The sequence below is a fragment of the Mastacembelus armatus genome, chromosome 18 (genome assembly GCF_900324485.2).
Source record: "Mastacembelus armatus chromosome 18, fMasArm1.2, whole genome shotgun sequence".
NCBI classification, from domain to species: Eukaryota; Metazoa; Chordata; class Actinopteri; order Synbranchiformes; family Mastacembelidae; genus Mastacembelus; species Mastacembelus armatus.
The window spans coordinates 8,139,023-8,156,445 of NC_046650.1; the positions used below are offsets into that span (position 1 = coordinate 8,139,023).

A 17,423-nucleotide genomic window follows, 5' to 3' on the forward strand; every position below is an offset into this window, starting at 1 on the left:
GATTCATAATGATTTAAATAACGCTAAGCAGTACAAGTGGACATCCATCCATCCATCCATCCATTATCTATACTTGCTTATTCCTAACCAGGGTCACGGGGATCTGCTGGAGCCTATCCCAGCTCTCTTTGGGTGGAAGGCAGGGGTCCACCCTGGACAGGTCACCAGTCCATCACAGGGCCACATAGAGACCATCATTATATAGAGCCTGTAATCTTGGCTCATGTAAAATGTACGGGAGCAACAGCAACTTCACATGGAGGAACTTCACTGTTGTGTTGGAGGAAAATAAAAAAATGTGTGTGTGATATATAGATGATGTCCTCATGTAGGTTTAAAAAACTCAGCGAGTCATACATAACTAATATTTTAATTTGGTTTATATATGAATCTTAGAGCCTCAATGAAATTTCATACACTCGCTGTGTCGCTGCCATCAGAGTTATCTGGCACGGTATAGTATTTTCAGTGAGATGAACAAGTGTGGTTGTGTATAGTCTAATCTGTGGGCACTGATAATGCCTTCTGAAGACCTTCCGTCTTCTATTAGTGTACAACAGCACAGCGTCACATTTTGATTCAACCAGTAAAACACACACCTGCACCAACAAACTTCACGCTGGACCACTGCAGCTACACCCAAAGACACGGTTACCATGGTTATGAAAGACCAGACCACCCAATGCACTCATCTGTCACTCACTCAACCCACACACATACATTTGTCCATCCACTCAGCTACCAAATCTCACACACTCACACACACAGATATACAACATGAAGCAACAGGGAGGTGCTAAGCGGGTGGAAAAGTCAACTCAAAGTCAATGCGGCTCCATCAGCTGAGGCCTATTGAGACACAGGAAGCTTTTTTTTCCCTGCTGATTCCCTTTCATTTGACTCAGCATCTCTCATTCAGTTATATCTGATGAAGCACAGAGGTGACAATATAGTGCAGAACTAAGGGTTGGTTTTTGGCTGTCTTTGACATTACTTTCAAGCATTACAACACACCATGAATACAAAGTCATCTCCAGAAACCATGTTTGTTTGTTTTCTCCCAATATCATCTACATGATGCTGAGTGGGATATTAAACCTTTTTCGACATCTACGAGCCTGAATGACACCATCTAACAGCGTCACTGCTCCATCTTAATCTAAATTTAAAGGTAATGGTTGGTAGTGCTGCACTGATTTTAATCATGGAAGAAAATCTGTTATATGTTTAAGGTTATAAGTTTATTGGTACAACATATAACCTTGCATCAAAATGAAAATAAAAAACTAAGCCTCAGAGATATATGGAGCGTCATGGAATTAAGATACAAAAAGTTTGAAAAAACTGCAATCTGTGACATCTGTTTTGTGCAGCAGAAGCTGCAAACCCATGTTTGCTTGCACGTTCCCTCTGCAGCAGAGTTGGTCCTCAGCAGTACTGTCTGTATGAGCGTGGCTTGTGAAGGCATGTTGCCCCATTAATCTCCTTATCGTGAATATTCATCAGTGGGGCGGGGTTTGAATTGCAAATGACTGAGCGAGCAACTCAAATAGGAACTACTTTTTAGTCCCCCAGGATTCATCCTTGTGCACACTCCAGTCCAAAACCTTTAAAAAATTATCCACATAGTCCAGAGAATCTTTGGCACAAAGGTGTACCACAGTGAATGCAGCTACAACTTCAATATCCTATAACATGACAACAGAAACACCACAAAACACTGACCAATCTGTCCCTAAAGTTTTGGCCGGTGACAAAGAACTGTTCAGAAATGTGTCACCTCACGTGTCAAACTGAAGACACACACAGTGTGACAGGGGCCTGTGCAGAAAACTCAGGTTATGGATATACAAACATGTCATTCGTGCAGCTGCCACATTTTTAGACTGTAGTTTTAAAAGTGGAATGAGTGTGGTCCCTGTTTGGTCGCATCAGCGTCTGCTAAAAAAACATGAGCCACTTTACGTGTAACATGATGTTCATGAACAGCATCTTCTCTCCAGCAACTGCACGGTCACAGAGCAAGACCCACGTTCAGCTTGATCGTTTATAGTTTGCAGCAGCGCCACAAATAAACCGAATGGACGAATGGAGAGCCCCCCCACCACCACCACCACCACCTGAAGGAGCGCAATAGTAAACAAATAGGACTTACTCCGTAAGTAGATGTGACCGCCAGGGAGACTGTTATCACACAGGTCCTGTTAGAAAAATAAAAGTTTTCGTTAGTTCGTTTTGTCCTATGATTATTTGTTATTTATTGCAGGTAAATCTGCGCCGGATCTGGGTTAATGTGGCCCACAGCTGCGACTAACGCTGCGGCAGCTAGAAACCCCCTAAACCCAACTTGGAGCTACAAATTTTGGGGTGGGATTTTAAGAAAGAAAAAATATGCTTACAGGAATTTCATTTTGATCCGACTGGCAGAGGGGGAACCGCAGGTCGAGACTCGATCCCCTTGTCTTCACCAGCAAGGCACTTCAAACGCGCTCATCGACTGCTCCAAAAACCCTGTCATCTACTCGGACAGGCAAGAGAATGAAATTAATCAAGCAGGCCCGCACAGACTCCCCTCATACGCACACAGCCCCCAGCATTAAAACACTACCAGCGCAGAAAGCCTCTTTCTAGGTGATTTCTTTGATAAAATGAGAGCTTATCCAACTTACCAAAGTTGCAGCGGTGAAGTCGCTGCTCCGCTCTCCGGGCTGTTGCGCTCAACTCAGCAGCGCAGCAGGAGGAGGGGCCACACATGTAATTCATGCCTCCATACCTACAACAGAGACAGCAAAGGATATTTTATCCCGTGGAAGCCTCCAGTCCACGCATACGCATGCAAAAACCTGTTTGTATCTTTTCCTGTCCTGGATCTCTTGGGATCAACTTAATCATATCTGGGGTGTAAATAATAAATAATACTTTTGTAGAACTGCACCCAAAACACAGATTTTCTTCTAATTAATTAAGATTTGCTGTTAGATTTACAGATTATGTGGGTCTTCTCTAGGCTGTTAAAAGCACGACAAAAACTTTTGTTTTAACACCCTATTTTGGCCCCCTGGTTCAGACAATTGTTTCTTAAGTTGCAGTCTATTGTCTGTTTACTCATAAAGGTTCTGCTTTAGCTGTGATGGACTGGTGACCTGTCCAGGGAGTACCCCTGCCTTTCACCCAAAGAGAGCTGGGATAGGCTCCAGCAGATACCATGACCTTGGTTAGGAATAAGTGGGTATAGATGATGGATGGATGGATGTTATGCTTTAGTTCAACTTGATCTGTGTGAGCCCTCAGTTCTGTTAAATACAACGTTAATTTGTCTTATGAAAAATTACGACCCTTTAAATCCTGGATAAAGACAAATTTTCACTCCTCTGTAGCTGTGTTTGCTGTGGTGCAACACAGGGGTCTTTCCTGGAACCTTTTTAGTTTTACATTTAGATGCAGAACTTAGACATTATCTATTGTTAGTGCTGCATAAATGAGACTATTACTTACCTGTACCCAGTGCAGATCCAGAAAGAGTTCAGGCCTACAACACACTTTCTTCAAACTGCTCATTAACTGTTAAATTCAGGGTCATCTTTGCAACTTGTAAACACGAAGATGGTTCAGAAATATCAGAAAGCTTTCAATCCTGCATTAAGGTGTAAATAAACAGATACACCAAAGAGTTTTGTCTTTACTAGATAGGAAGTGGCTGCAATTTATATAAATTCTGATCACATTTGATCAAACTGGCTATTGGCAGTGGTGTTTAGTATATATAATATTATGAGATAAAGGACATCAAATTACTTGCAAAGACAAAGATGTTAACACCATAAATAAACATAGTCCTTAATGTAAAAATAATAAAATGCAGCAGACATTATACTGCAAACAAAATCAGTCCAACTCAAACACACCAAAAATTTAACTATGTACAAACACAGTTTTGGACTAGAATGAAACCTGCAGCCAATCTACATTAGCCTATTTGACTTTTCATTGTGTGGCTGCAATGCCGGCGTACATAAAACACCAAATCAATGTATAATATTAAACCTTTCTGTGCAGCCTTAGGCTGGAGGATCTGATGGGCATGCAAGGCACTATATTTCTCCGCCCTTGCGTTCTCCTAAGATTACTGAACATTGCTTTTGATAATTGGGAAACGATGTAAAGCATAATAAAACTTGGATGGAAATTGCGCAAATATATCATCTGTTTAATACTAATTTTTAAAATGCAAGTTATTCATAAGCAACTGTAGATTAATTTGTGACTACACGTGCCCTGATTTACATAAAGGAAGTAGTTCCGGTTAGGGCAGTGTTTGCAAGGCGAGTAGAGAAAAAGTTAGATCGGGACGACAGAGGCGCACGGTGCCAGAGTCAGGATCACTAGGAGTCTCTGCAACAGCCGAGACGGCGAGAAGAGTTTCGCGTATTATTCCTGTTTCACTGAGAACAAGTGTGCAGGGGGGAGCCAGGCTATGACATGCGAGTAGCAAATCATAGCGTTTGTCAGTGTTAACGCAGGCGGATTCTTGTTTTATTCCCCCCAAGATGAATAAAGACTTGAAGAGCCTCGCCGTGCCTGTACTCTGCCTCGTTCTGTGCGTCGCGGTGCAACGATCCGATTCTGCGGTAAGTGCGTCTCCAGTTTCTAGTTTTATTTTTCTGGTTTTTGCGGAGATTTAGGGTCTACTAACTGCTTCGCCCCGCAAGACAACTACTAAGTGACCTGCCGCGCTCTCTCAGTCGGCGCTTGGACACCACCGGCTCTCCCAGCAAGCTCAACTAAAGTTTATAAATAGAGAAGCTGCTTTACAACAACCACTTATCCTTCTGCACTATGAATAATACAATTGTTGTTTCCGTTTTGTTACAGTAAAAATAACAACCATGTAATTAAGCCAATCATACACCTCCGTGCTGAGCTTTACTGCGCTTTTTAACGACGGGTATGAACCTTCATGAGCTGCGCTTTGTAGTCTAAGATCGGACGGGGTTGCTGTCTGTTCCTGTGCATCATGTTTCGTCCTCCCTGTCCTTTACAACTGGAAGAAACCTGTAATAACTTGTCAGCCACGGCGCACTGTGCTACCCTGCGTCTGTCCTGTTATTGGCGTTATCAAGGTAAAGATGCAGACGAAACACTGAGGCCTGTGTCTGGAAAGAAGGCGGCTGCGGCGCAGCCAGGGCGCTGACTCTTCCTTTAAACTTCCGATTATCTTCCCATATAACATTTCTGCTCTGTCAGTGATAACACGGCCATAATTATAACAATGCTGTGCGTAATTTAGTTTGGACACATCCTAATGAATGCCTGTTTTCAACCCTTTAAAGAGAATCGGTGTTTCTCTGCGTTTGTCCAGGTGTATCTCCCCTACAGGTGTGTTCCATGTTGACAGCAGCTGGTCACTGGCACACACTGAGGTGTAGCTGAATAAAACCCGTCGTTATTGGTTGATTTTTGCAAATAGCATCGTGCAGGTTTTGAATCTGTGCGGCCAAGACAGCAGGGACAGGACTTTAGTGACTTATGTACCAGGTAATGTTTCTCTTTGCGCCTGAGATGTATTTAGGATCAGAGACCCAGGAGGGGTGTGTGTTTACATTCGTGCTTACTTTTACCCTCTTCACTCTGCAGCTGGAGCTCTCTAACTTTGCATCTCTGACATCCACAAATGTCACAGCTGTATCATCAAACTGTGGACTCAAAGCCATCCGGGAGTTGAGGTGTCTGGGCCTGACTCCTCTTGAAATCTTTAAACGCTGAATATTCATTAATAATTCACGAGGTTTGCATGTTCATTTGCATGGCCACGCCCCTCACACACAGACATGTCTAATCTGGCCACTTTGCAGTTCATCAGGTTTATAACATTGCTGTATAGCCTATGAGCCTGTAAGTACATTAGAGGTTTTTGCTAAAGACTCTGTATCTCCATACTTCCAGTATTTCTATAGCAGCTAAGAAGAAGAAGAAGAAGCAATGTTCTATTCATTTTTCATGGCTTTCGTGGCTTTTTCTGCCTTATTTGTAGAGAAACTTTGCATAAATAATATAAAACGGATCAGTTGAACTCAGGGCTTTTTTAGTTAGTGATGATGTGAGAGGATCAGATTAAACTCGAAACAGTTTTCTTCTAGCTGTAATCTTATTACACATTTATTCAATTTCATATAACCAGATGAACTAATTTCAACGCTTCTAATACTTTACATTGATTTTTTAAACATAAGTAATTCTTTCCTAATGTCAAAATGCAAGCAAGTTATTACCTACCATCTAAATGATCAATGTGAGAAAAGATGCAATACTGCAATTATTTTCATTAGGAAAAAAAAAAACCTCCATAAATATATATATATTTTTTAAAACAAGCCACTAATGGATGACAAAGCTTTGAGATTAAATTCTTCTTAATTATCACTGACTGTGTTCCTGCTATCTAACAGATAACATGTACAACAAAGTGATGAGAAAGTTATTACTTGAAGAGGGTGATGTACCTGCTAAAGGCATGTTTGTAGATCTTTGATGGGGGTATGTTCGAGGCGTGACATATTGAGCGGATAGACTGGCTGTTGGTTTCCATGGAGATTTAAAGCTGAAGGTGGAGGGGGCGGTGGTGAGGGTCGACTTAGTGCCCAGGAATGTGGCTGACCCCATCCTTTTGGAGATGGTTAGGATGAGGGGGAAGAGAAAGAAAAAAGAAAACAGGAAGAGAGGAGAGCAGAAAAAAGGAAAGCTTTGAGTGTGAAGGCTCATCCTTGGCCTTGGGAAACGACATTTGGTCCATTTGCTTGATGTCAACATCTCATGGTTTTAATCAGCAAAAAGAGTTATCTCAAAAGGCTGAAACTCTGACCTTGAGTTGAGATTTCCATTTCCCCACTTTCCCTCTCTCTCTCTCACACACACACACACACACACACACACACACACACATACATATATATATATATATACATACATACATACATACATACATACATACATACATATGTATATATGTATATATATATATATATATATGAAATCTGCTTTAACTCTCATTCCAACTATACCTGTTCAGATCTTATCTGTGCCAGAGCCCTCATGTAGGCCCCCTAGTGGAGTCTGTGTGCATGACCCAAGCCTGTCCTCCAGAATTCAAACCTCATTTGTAAATCTGTCCACTATAATCTACTTATCTGCAAATATGGGGAATTATTAAATAACAGTATTTTGAATATTTAAGTTAATGATCATTGTTGCAAAAATGAGAATTTAGAGCAATAAAGGTGCTTTCTTTCCCTTCAGTTCATATAAAGTTCAAATTTGGGAGATGCAGGCTTTTCACAGGAAATTGAGAATAACAGGACTGAACGTGTAGAGCGACCTAAAATAAACACACTGAAACACATGCAAAACACTTTCCTTGTGATCCAGTTTTTGATCATTAACTTGTTAAAAGTTAAGCTGTTCATGTAGCACATTACTGTTTCATACTTGCTTGGTGGTGTGTGTGTGTGTGTGTGTGCGTGTGTGCGTGTGAGTGAGATTGTGTATTAGCCAATCCTCTCCCAGATATGAATCTCCATTCAGCCAGGTGAGGGAGTTCAGCTGTAATGTATACCTGGAGGGTTTTCTTTGAACCCTTAATGCCACACAACCACAAACACACACTTAATTTGATGCATGCTGTGCACATGGAGGTATGTATGTACACATACACACACGCACACACACTTGTATTTCTATCTTTTTGGGGACATAGACACAAGCCCTAGACCCTAACCTTAACCCTAAAGCCAAGTCTTAACCCTCAGACAGGATTCTTAAAAAAGTGAGGACCAGAAAAATGTCCTCACTTTGTCAAAATGTCCCCACTTTGATAGAAATATGATCAAAATGGTACAAATACGCGCACACACACACACACACGCACACACACGTGCGCACACACACACACACACACACACACACACTTCATTGCACAGCACCCGCAGCCTCATGGGTTTGCTCAGCTTCCACGTGACCCAGATCGCAGGTGAAGTTTATGGACAGGGAATCTATCGTCTGTGTTTGTGTGTCTGTGGTGAGGGGGTTTAGGTAGCCATAACATCCTTTCTTAACCATTTCTTATCCATATGCTCTTTTCCTGACTGTAGCGTAACACAGAGTAGAAGAGTAATACACACTCTCCATGGGGAATCTGAATTCTATGCAAGACACAATGCTAAGCCAACCATTCATTTTGAATCTTTTTAAAAATGGTTTAAAACCATTAAGTTTCCTGAAAAAAAAAAAAGTACTTCAAAATGATTAATACTGACAATTTTCCCAGTCTGTCCTCCTTTTTCTGACTTTTAGACTACTCTCCACCTCTATCCCCCCGCCCCCATTCACCCTCTCCCCTCCCTTTGTGTCTGCTCTCGAAGGTAAATTCCATCTTTATCTCACCTGCTCTGAGAGGAGGGCTCCTGAAACAGGCAGCGCCGCACGGAAAACACACAAGCACTAGCGTGTACATCATACTGGCCGCCTTTGTGACGTTGCACATCACAGAGGAAGGTCGTGCGCACTTTGCGTCTGTCCTTGTGTGTTTTCTAATTGACACTGTGGTGTCAATGAGCTGAAGATGCCATTAGGATTAACAGGTGGACAAAAGTCAATGAGAGCTAACACCAAATGTTTGGACAGCTAATTACCCATATCCAGTACATACACTCCTCCTCCCTACTTTCTCACCCGTTCTCTATTTGCATTGCAGGATTAAGTAAAAGCTGAAGTAACTAAAGTAGCTAAAGAAAAAGAGAAAGAACAATAGGTGGCTATGTAAAGGTAGTAATAGCAACAGGAAGAGGAGTACTAGCAGACGTGTAGTACAATAGTAAAAGCAGTGGTGTTATATTAGTTGCAGTATTAGTGTCAGCAGTAGTTGCAATGTGGTTAACAAAAATTAACAGTCACTATTATAGTGCAGTAGTGACTAAGTTGTTACAGTAATAGAAGTAGTAGTTCTTACAGTATGTGCAGTACTGGCTGCAGTAGCAGTAGTAATTTAGTGATCTCAAGAGGACGGTACCTCATTGACCAAACACATTTTAAAATGTTTGCTCTGTTTATTTTCTATGCTTCTCCCCAGTCGTCCCTCTCTTCTAGGATGGTTGTCTTTGCACAATATACCTCTTTCTGCCATTAACACTCAAACCCCATCTCACCCCTCCTCCCTCTCTGTTTCATTAGTGTTGAGAAGAGGGTAAACATGGTGTGTTTGGTAGAGACTTTTTTTATTTACTCCATCCCCAACTGTTTGGTCTGAGGCTTTACAGGTCAGTCATGTCTTTTTCCTCCTCTACCCCATTTATCTTTCTTTCTATCACTGACCAGACGGTTGTTCGGACTAATACCAATTCAGTGGGAAAATGGTTGTTGTCCTTGTTGCAGTTGGCTTCATTGAATTATGATTACATATTTCCTTGACCGATACTGAACAGTACTTCGATGACGATTCATCAAAGTACCTGAAAGTTGCCTTTAATGTTATCAGTCAAATTAAACAGCAGAGCCAAATACTATTTTAACCTTATAGTAGCTATTTTTTTAGCAACTGAGAGCTACATACTTAAAGACAAGTGTGGTATATCTAACCTCTGCAATGCATTTGCAGCATTATGCAAAGAGATAAAAGCTCTGTAAGCCATCCTAAGGTGGATGCAAGCGGCAGCCATGAGTCTCTGTATCTCCGTATCTGTTTCATCTTGTTCTTCTTCCTACACAACACTTGTGTTCATCCTTATGCACTTAGAGTGTTTTTGTTACCTAAAGACCAGCAGGAACACTGGAGAGGGTTATGTGGGACTGAAACTAGTTTTTGACACACACCGGTGCAAAAGCTTTTTCCAACATTTGCAGGGCTTGTTTGGCCCTAGGTTCAGCTCTCAGTGTTCATCCAAATCTGCCAGTTTCTGCCATGATATAGTTTATGTTGTTTGGTTATCATGTTGCGTGTGTTTTTGTCCTATTGGGTAAGTCAGACATCTGGAAATTTGATATAAAACACCAGATGCTGCTCCAGTACAGTCAGTTAATCCAAAGTGAAAGATAAACAAGGGACAAAAGAATAATTATTTGTAACTGCTGGTTGTTTACATTGTTCATCCGTTCACAAACCATGTTTTTACAATTGTGCATGGACAATTTTAAATTTAAGAGAGGAAGTCAAGATTAAACCTGTGCTCAAACACTGGGTTTTAAATTTGGACAGGATCATTTTTTCCCATGAGGAACTTTATGTGAATGTTCTGTGTGTGTGTGTGTGTGTGTGTTTTTGTTCGTGTGGCTCCAACCCAATGGGCTACCTGACAAGTCCACCTACACTGAACAGTCACAAGACATGCCATCGCCCTTACCTCTATCCTTCTCTCTCTTCCCCTGTTTTCCTGACCTCCTTTTCGGAAAGAACAACATCTTTTTCCTCGTCTTTTTCTCAGGGAAAGGGAAATTTTCAGTCCAAAGGAAGCACAGAGCGCTCTTCAGGGACAAGACAGGAGGAGGAGAAAAATCTGTGAAAGAAATAAACATGTAGCTTCAGGTGGGAGCAAAAACAAAGCAAAACAATAAAGCTCAACTGAAGCAGACTTAATAACTGCAGATCAAAAGAGCAACAAAATAAGAAATACAATATAAAGTAAGACTGAAATACATCACATACTTTTTCTCTAAATGGGAACATTTATTGTTTTGAATTCTTTCTTTCCTGAAGAAAAGCGAGGGAGACAAAAGAGGGAGAGGAGTTTTAATCTGTCAGTGACCTTGATCTACAGATGTCTGTTTGCCTCCTAGCTGCTATAAGTATAGTATATTGTAGTACAACTATAAGCTGAGTATACAGCCGCATATTTCCCTCGCAGTAAAATGAAATTAATTTATTAGCAAATATTAGTCAATACAGCCTGTCCTGAGATGACCTCTTCAAATCACTCAGCGTCTGTTTATTATGTGTGCGTCCCCTCCCTGTCTCCTGTTATGTCTCGCACAAATCAAACCCGCCACATGTCGAGTTGGTTCCGCTGATATTTCCAAACTTTCTTGCTCTTTCACTCACTAACTCCTCCTGCATTCTTACGCTGCTGACAAAGCTCTGACCACCTAAAACATGCTCAGCTAATTAAAGGCATTTGTGAGGTTTGTGGTGTCACTGACACAAAGCACAACTTAACAGCCACTTAACGCAGGTGAAAACTGATGAAACATCACAACAAAACTTTACTCAAATAATCATATCAATCAATGTCTGAATCAGGTTGAAATTACATTGGGGTTATAGGTAAAGACCTAGAAGGTGAGTTGAAAGCATCAGTCAGTACAGTTTAATGTTATACATTATTAGCTGATGCATCCTTGCATAATAGCTCATTTTGCTCATAAGGACAATTGATAGGTTGATTGACAGTGAGATCCACCAAACAGTTTGTAAAGAAGTAACATTTTGAAATTATCATCATCTCTCAGCCTCCACTTTTCCACCCCTGTCTATCCTCCAGGTAACATGAGCCACCTCAAATTTGTCTGCCTGGTAGAGGCCGATGGCAAAACGTGATAACATAGACACACAGACACAGACACAGACACAGACACAGACACAGACACAGACACAGACACAGACACAGACACAGACAATAACAGTACTACAACAGGCAAGCACATCTTAGAGCACTTAACATGACGTCTGGGTCTGGGTTATCAGGGCTGCTTCAGGAAAACAGAAAGCTGTTTTGACTGCTTTGCTTCGTGCAACTGAACATACATGACAAAAGCACGGCTGCAAAAAAGAGGTTAAATGAGCCTCGCTGTCACTAAACCGATCTAAGTTGGCGTGGGAGGGCGTCTGGTTCTCTCTTCTGGTCTGTTTTTCAGTCCTTGTTTTCTCTCTCTCTCGTTGCTCCACTGTTTTCAATGCTCTCTCGTCCATTTTGGACACCTGTTTCTTTCATCACTTTAGTGAGGAGGAAACAGGGCTTCCCCACCGACCACATGGGAAAAAGTGTGGGCCAATGGCATGAGTGAGCATGTGTGTGGCTACTATTTCTGTTTTTACCACATTACCTTTTATATACTTGTCCAGATGGAGCCATTTCACAGAGAAGGATGCACTATGCAAAAATAATTTGGTTCCCTCCTTCATTCCTCACCTAAAACAACCTTGATATGTTATAAACCGTAAAAACCAAAACGATGAGCTGAAAGATCCTAAAATGGTCTATGCACAATAGCTGAGGGGACAAAATTGTTCAGAGATCAGAGTCCAGTTAAATTCTAATAAATTGTACTGTACATGTAAGTGGTATTTGTACTTTATGCTAAGCTGTGTGTTGCTGTGTTTCATTGAGTGAGTGTGTGTGTGTGTGTGTGTTCCCCAGGTGGAGCCTGCTCTTAGTTAATCCCACGTCAGTGTTCTGGCTGGTATGCAGCTAAGCCTTTAGCATGCAGTTGGAGGATAATGCTCAGCAGCAGTGGGCATGGTGCACATGTGAGTGTGTGTTTGGTTGAGGACGCTGTTTTTTTCCCCATAGTGTTGAGTAGCACTATGATCACTGCAAAATCATTGCATTAACTGTGTTTGCAATTCAGGTTTTATTCTTCCCCCTTCTGTAAGTGGAAATAAAAGGGTGTATTAAAAAAATAAAAGCATATTATTTTTCTTTTTTTCCCTTAGCTTGAATTTGTAATTTATCAGCATGCATACTGGGTAAAAGAAAACAATCTGATTAAATTTAAACCTGTTGATGTAATAGGACACATGTTCCTCTGTCTCCCACTCTCTCCCACTGTTTTTGGAAGGCAGCAGTGTGCCTTTTTTTTAAAAAATCATACCCTCAGATGTGTGTTTTTGTGTATGATTCCTTGCATTTGACCATACTTATTGTTAATATAATGCAATACAGAATAAAATGTAAAATATCAAACACTCAGCAGACATACCTTAAATTCTTTTTGGTTTGTGTTTTCGCTTGTATATGCTGTATGTGTGCCATCTGTGCGTGTCGACACTGAATTCATGGCATTCTTCATGTCCTCTAGACTAACAGACCCCCACCCCTCAGAACAACAGGTAATAGACATCTGTCACAGAGACAAGAAGTAGTGGGAAACAGAGCGGACAGAGAAAGAGTGACAGGGAAAATGCCTCTACCAACCTAACTTGGTGTTTTTAATCAAGAGAGTAATAAAGCCAAACACTGGGATGACTATAGAGCACTGGAGACCCCCTCCTTTCCCATGATATAACAAGAGCTATCAAAATTAAAGTTTTACAGACTGTTGCACAGAAAATAAAACATAATACTCAGGAACCAATATTAGAATTGCATATTCATGCTTTTAGATTCACTGTGTTGTTTTATTGAAAAATTGGGGGGGATTAAGTTCCAACAACCAACCAACCCGACAGATTATCCAGGTGCTGCACTGAGCTGTGTGTTCTCATTAGAAGCTGTTTAAAGTGAGGATATTTAGGAGAAATGTAGGCAGGCCAGGGATCTGCTGTGACCTGTCTCTACACAATATCAGATCAGGCACTGAGGATTGGAGGAGCAAGAGGGAGCATGTTCAGCTGAGTGAATGTGAATAAAACTGCAGCTCCAAAACAGTCAGCACAGAAAATGTATATTTCATTCATAAACAGAATCACAGCCAACATATGTATTATTAATGGCTCCACATTCCTTCTCGTAACCATTTACCTTTGCAAAATAATAATAATGTCAAGATATAGCTGAGTTTGAGGTGCAATGTATGGTTAAGATTTTAGGTTCTTTTTGGACAAATGTCCATCTGGGCTGCGCACGACAAAAATAAATTAAAAACTAGCTAACCAAAGCAGCTTTCTGTAACAATGGTAGATTTTTTTTTTTTTTTTAAACTTTACAGCTGAGATACTTTGCTTTCAGTCTGCAAGCTTCCACTCTTGTTGTCACCCTCATGTGGCCAAGATGCAGAATTATAGCTAGACAGGTACACTAACTTCTAGTGTATAATTTGTGCATATTATAAGGCTGCTTTTTTTGATTTTGTGTACTTTTAGTATAACTGTGTGCTCCATGGTTTGGGACAACAGGCAAGACAACATTCAGCATATTAATAAATAACAAAAAATGAAAAATATAATAGACAAAATGCCATTAATGTAAGTGTGTGTAAGTTTTGCCAAAGTCTAAGTTACATTTAAATGTTATAGAGAATGGATATCAGTGGCCATTATTCTAGATTGAGGAGTTCAAAAATCACATACACTGTATGCATAAGGGTTGTGTGTCCATATACATTTGGCCATGGCCATATCTAGTAGCCCCTAATGCAGCTTTTACTCCCTTCAGAGTGCAGCTTAAAGCAGGTGAATGAGTCCAGACGTGTTATCAGAGTGGTCTAAATGAACAATACCTTCCACAGCACTGTGCTCCCTTCCTCTCTTTCCCACTATCTCACAGTATCAGGACATCCAGTGCTATCTTGTTGTGTCTACAGCAGAAGCCTCTTGGTAAATATTAAGGTTAGGCTTCTGCTTATCCAAACAGTGATACACCTCTTGGAATCTGGAAGGGATGGAGCAGTTTGCTTAAAGGTTTATACAGATGGCAGAGTCTGATATGTTTCATTTTTGCCATTGTGATTTATTTGGATTGGTGTCCTTTTTATTTCCAGATTAACTTTTTACAGTTCTCTCACTCTGCATCTCCCCCTTTCTTATACCTGCCTCCTGTCACTCTTCCCCGAGGCTTCACATATCCCAGTACTCAGCTGGCAAGCCCAACCATTCCCCTTTCTCATTTCTTGTTGCCTGTAGCCACGCCAAGTGGTGATGTATGTGGAGTGCTGCAGAGAAAGGTAGCAGGGCATGTTTAAACCTGTGCTAGACCAGGGCTGGGCCAGGCGGGGCCAGGTTGGGCAGGATCAGGGGTGGTTTGGAGGAATTCAACCCACTTCTCCTTACTAGAGCCACGTGAGGACATTTTTTGGAACAAGAACTGAAAGGACCCTCTGATCAATCGGGTAGAATAGTTAGCTATGCATATTTGCAAAGTGTACATTTACACAGTTCTGCAAATATAAACTGCACCACCATGAAATAGGAAAATGATCTGCACGTATATAGGTACTTTTAAAAAATCTACTGAACCCAAATGTCAGTAAAGTGAGAAAGAGTAGCAGCAATTTGTGTTATGCATTGATTTAAAGCTGCTAATATTTACAGTATGTATGTATGATTATCTAAAATTATTATCTTCTTGAGTAGTTTTCTATCAGTCTATTGGTCAAATGGTGCTGATTCTGTCCCCAATGTATATGCAGAACATCAGTGACTCAAATACATTGTGTTTGTGTGTATGTGTATGTGTATGTGTATGTTTACCTCTTCCTCTCAGAGCCTGTTTAGATAAAGTCCCATCTGGATGGTCAAGATGTAGGAATTCCAAACACTTCCTGGAAATTGCGTTGGGAAAGAGAGATACATTACTTTTAATTAGTTTGAAAAGTAGCATCATAAATGACTAGCAGGGCAACATGTAACTTAAAAGGTCCCAGTTTGAATCCATGTGGCCATATGTCCTGAAGGAAACCGCAATAAGAAATGAACAGCAGAGGGCAAAGTGTGTTTGCAGAGACAGGGAAGCAGACGTGTGTGTGTGTGTGTGTTTATGTATCTCTAATGCTTAATCAGCTGCTCTCTGCAGGCTGCTGCACTACTTTTAGCTGTAATATGTGTCATGATCATCACCTGACTGCTGAAAATACTTGAATTCTGATGATCATCGATCACCGATCATTAATCACTTATCAGTCTAGGGTGTCATGCTTACATAGTGTCAGATTGTTTACTTTGTTCTACCAACAGTCCAGAAACATATAAATTATATCCATGAAATATTAACTGATTTATTGTCACATTTCACTGATGGTATTAAACTATAAGAAGGTTCCCTTTTAGTTATTATGTGATTTAAATAATTTAACTGACAAAAGTTGTAAAAATGTGAAACCTCTTGTGATTCAGCCCAGAATGTGTGTTGCATTAATTTCATTGTCCCTGCATTTAATCCAGTCGCTGGAAAATTTTGCCTTCTACACACAGTGGCTTTAAACAAGTTGCCTGATCTATTGTTCTGACAGTTTTTGATTAATATGCTAAAACATCAAATCCTGGACCAGCACTGTGGCACAATCGTGTATTTGGGTTTGTGTGAAACATGGGGCTCATCAGTCAGGGGGTCGTCCTCTTCCAAAGGGCCAGTGAGTCAAAACATACATGGTTGAATTTTTATCAAAATGAAAATATTTGGTTTGGTCATTGCTCTTGGGACGTCAGCACCTTGAAGTAGTCAAGGTCAAGCCGCAATGAACTGGATCAACGGTTTGGTGATTCAGCTTGAAGCCTGGAGTGCCGATCTCTGGAGCATAAATACATCTTCCCTGTCATCCAAAAAGAGTAAAAACACACCAGTGAGCCACACCGTCATGCTGAGCGACTTGTTTGTTCCTAACAAAATACATGGTCGTATTTCAAAAACAATCTCCAAGCACTAAAAGCATCTACACATGTCCTCACTCCCATTCCCTTTCACTCTCTTTTACATACAACCAGCAACACATGAAATTAAAGAAGAAATGTGTCTGATGTGCTCGAGTAGAGTGTGCATGTGTGGCTATGGAGCAGGTTGCTCTTGTTTCACATTGTGGCTGCTGAGCTGTGATCAGGGTTTGACAGCAGAAGTTATTAGATGTGCTTTGGTCAAATCACAGGGTTTCACAAGCTGTGGATAAGTGTATGTCCATCTGTGTGTGTGTGTGTATTGCTGATCAAAACAGTGAAACACTCAGTTTGTTTCTCTGCAGCTGTGTGTACTACATACTGTATTTACAGTGTGTTGTATGAACATATAGCTGAGGGTGCATTTGCTTCTTGCATGGATCAGAATATTTTGATGACCCAATGTCATAATTTTGTCTCTAGGGGCTTTACAATCTGTACAGTATGCACAGAATGTCTGTCCTTCCACATATGAATTCTAAAAGAAAAACTCCCACAATAAGAAAAAAATAAAAACTCTGTGGGCAGGGCAGTGTGTATAGGTATCTAATAAAAAGTCTTTGATGAGCAGGGGAATTCCAGTCTCGCCAGTCTAATACCTGGGTGCATGCCTTCCGCTAACCCCCTTCCCCTCCTCTTCCTACTCCCTCTCCTCACATGGTTCCCTTCTACATCACTGTGCATGACCTGTCTCCTTTCCATCTATTTCTGAGTGTATACATAGAGGACTGTCTAACATCACTTTGGACCTAGTTTTCATATAATTCAGCTTTTAATTCTGAGGTACATTTTCTTTTAAAACCATATAGACAAAAGCATCTAGGAGACTTTTCGGTCATTTACTGCCTCATCATGACCT

The 17,423-nt window shown here is 40.8% G+C and overlaps 2 protein-coding genes across 3 annotated transcripts in view; one reads left to right on the forward strand and one right to left on the reverse strand.

Annotated features, from left to right (window-relative positions):
• Nucleotides 1-15,459, reverse strand: part of col4a6 (collagen, type IV, alpha 6) — a 95,235-nt gene extending 79,776 nt beyond the window's left edge. Inside the window, exons 1-6 of the mRNA XM_026331506.1 lie at nucleotides 15,389-15,459; nucleotides 10,389-10,541; nucleotides 6,501-6,661; nucleotides 2,670-2,773; nucleotides 2,400-2,518; nucleotides 2,156-2,201 (exon numbers count right to left, since the gene is read on the reverse strand). Coding sequence (XP_026187291.1) covers nucleotides 2,156-2,201; nucleotides 2,400-2,410 — 57 coding nt within the window. The 5' untranslated portion in view covers nucleotides 2,411-2,518; nucleotides 2,670-2,773; nucleotides 6,501-6,661; nucleotides 10,389-10,541; nucleotides 15,389-15,459. The remainder of the gene's footprint in view (nucleotides 1-2,155; nucleotides 2,202-2,399; nucleotides 2,519-2,669; nucleotides 2,774-6,500; nucleotides 6,662-10,388; nucleotides 10,542-15,388) is intronic.
• The window catches only part of col4a5 (collagen, type IV, alpha 5 (Alport syndrome)), a 41,554-nt gene continuing 28,458 nt past the window's right edge, over nucleotides 4,328-17,423 (forward strand). For both annotated transcript variants that reach the window (XM_026331519.1, XM_026331526.1), the window contains exon 1: nucleotides 4,328-4,628. In XM_026331519.1, coding sequence (XP_026187304.1) covers nucleotides 4,548-4,628 — 81 coding nt within the window. In that variant the 5' untranslated portion in view covers nucleotides 4,328-4,547. The remainder of the gene's footprint in view (nucleotides 4,629-17,423) is intronic.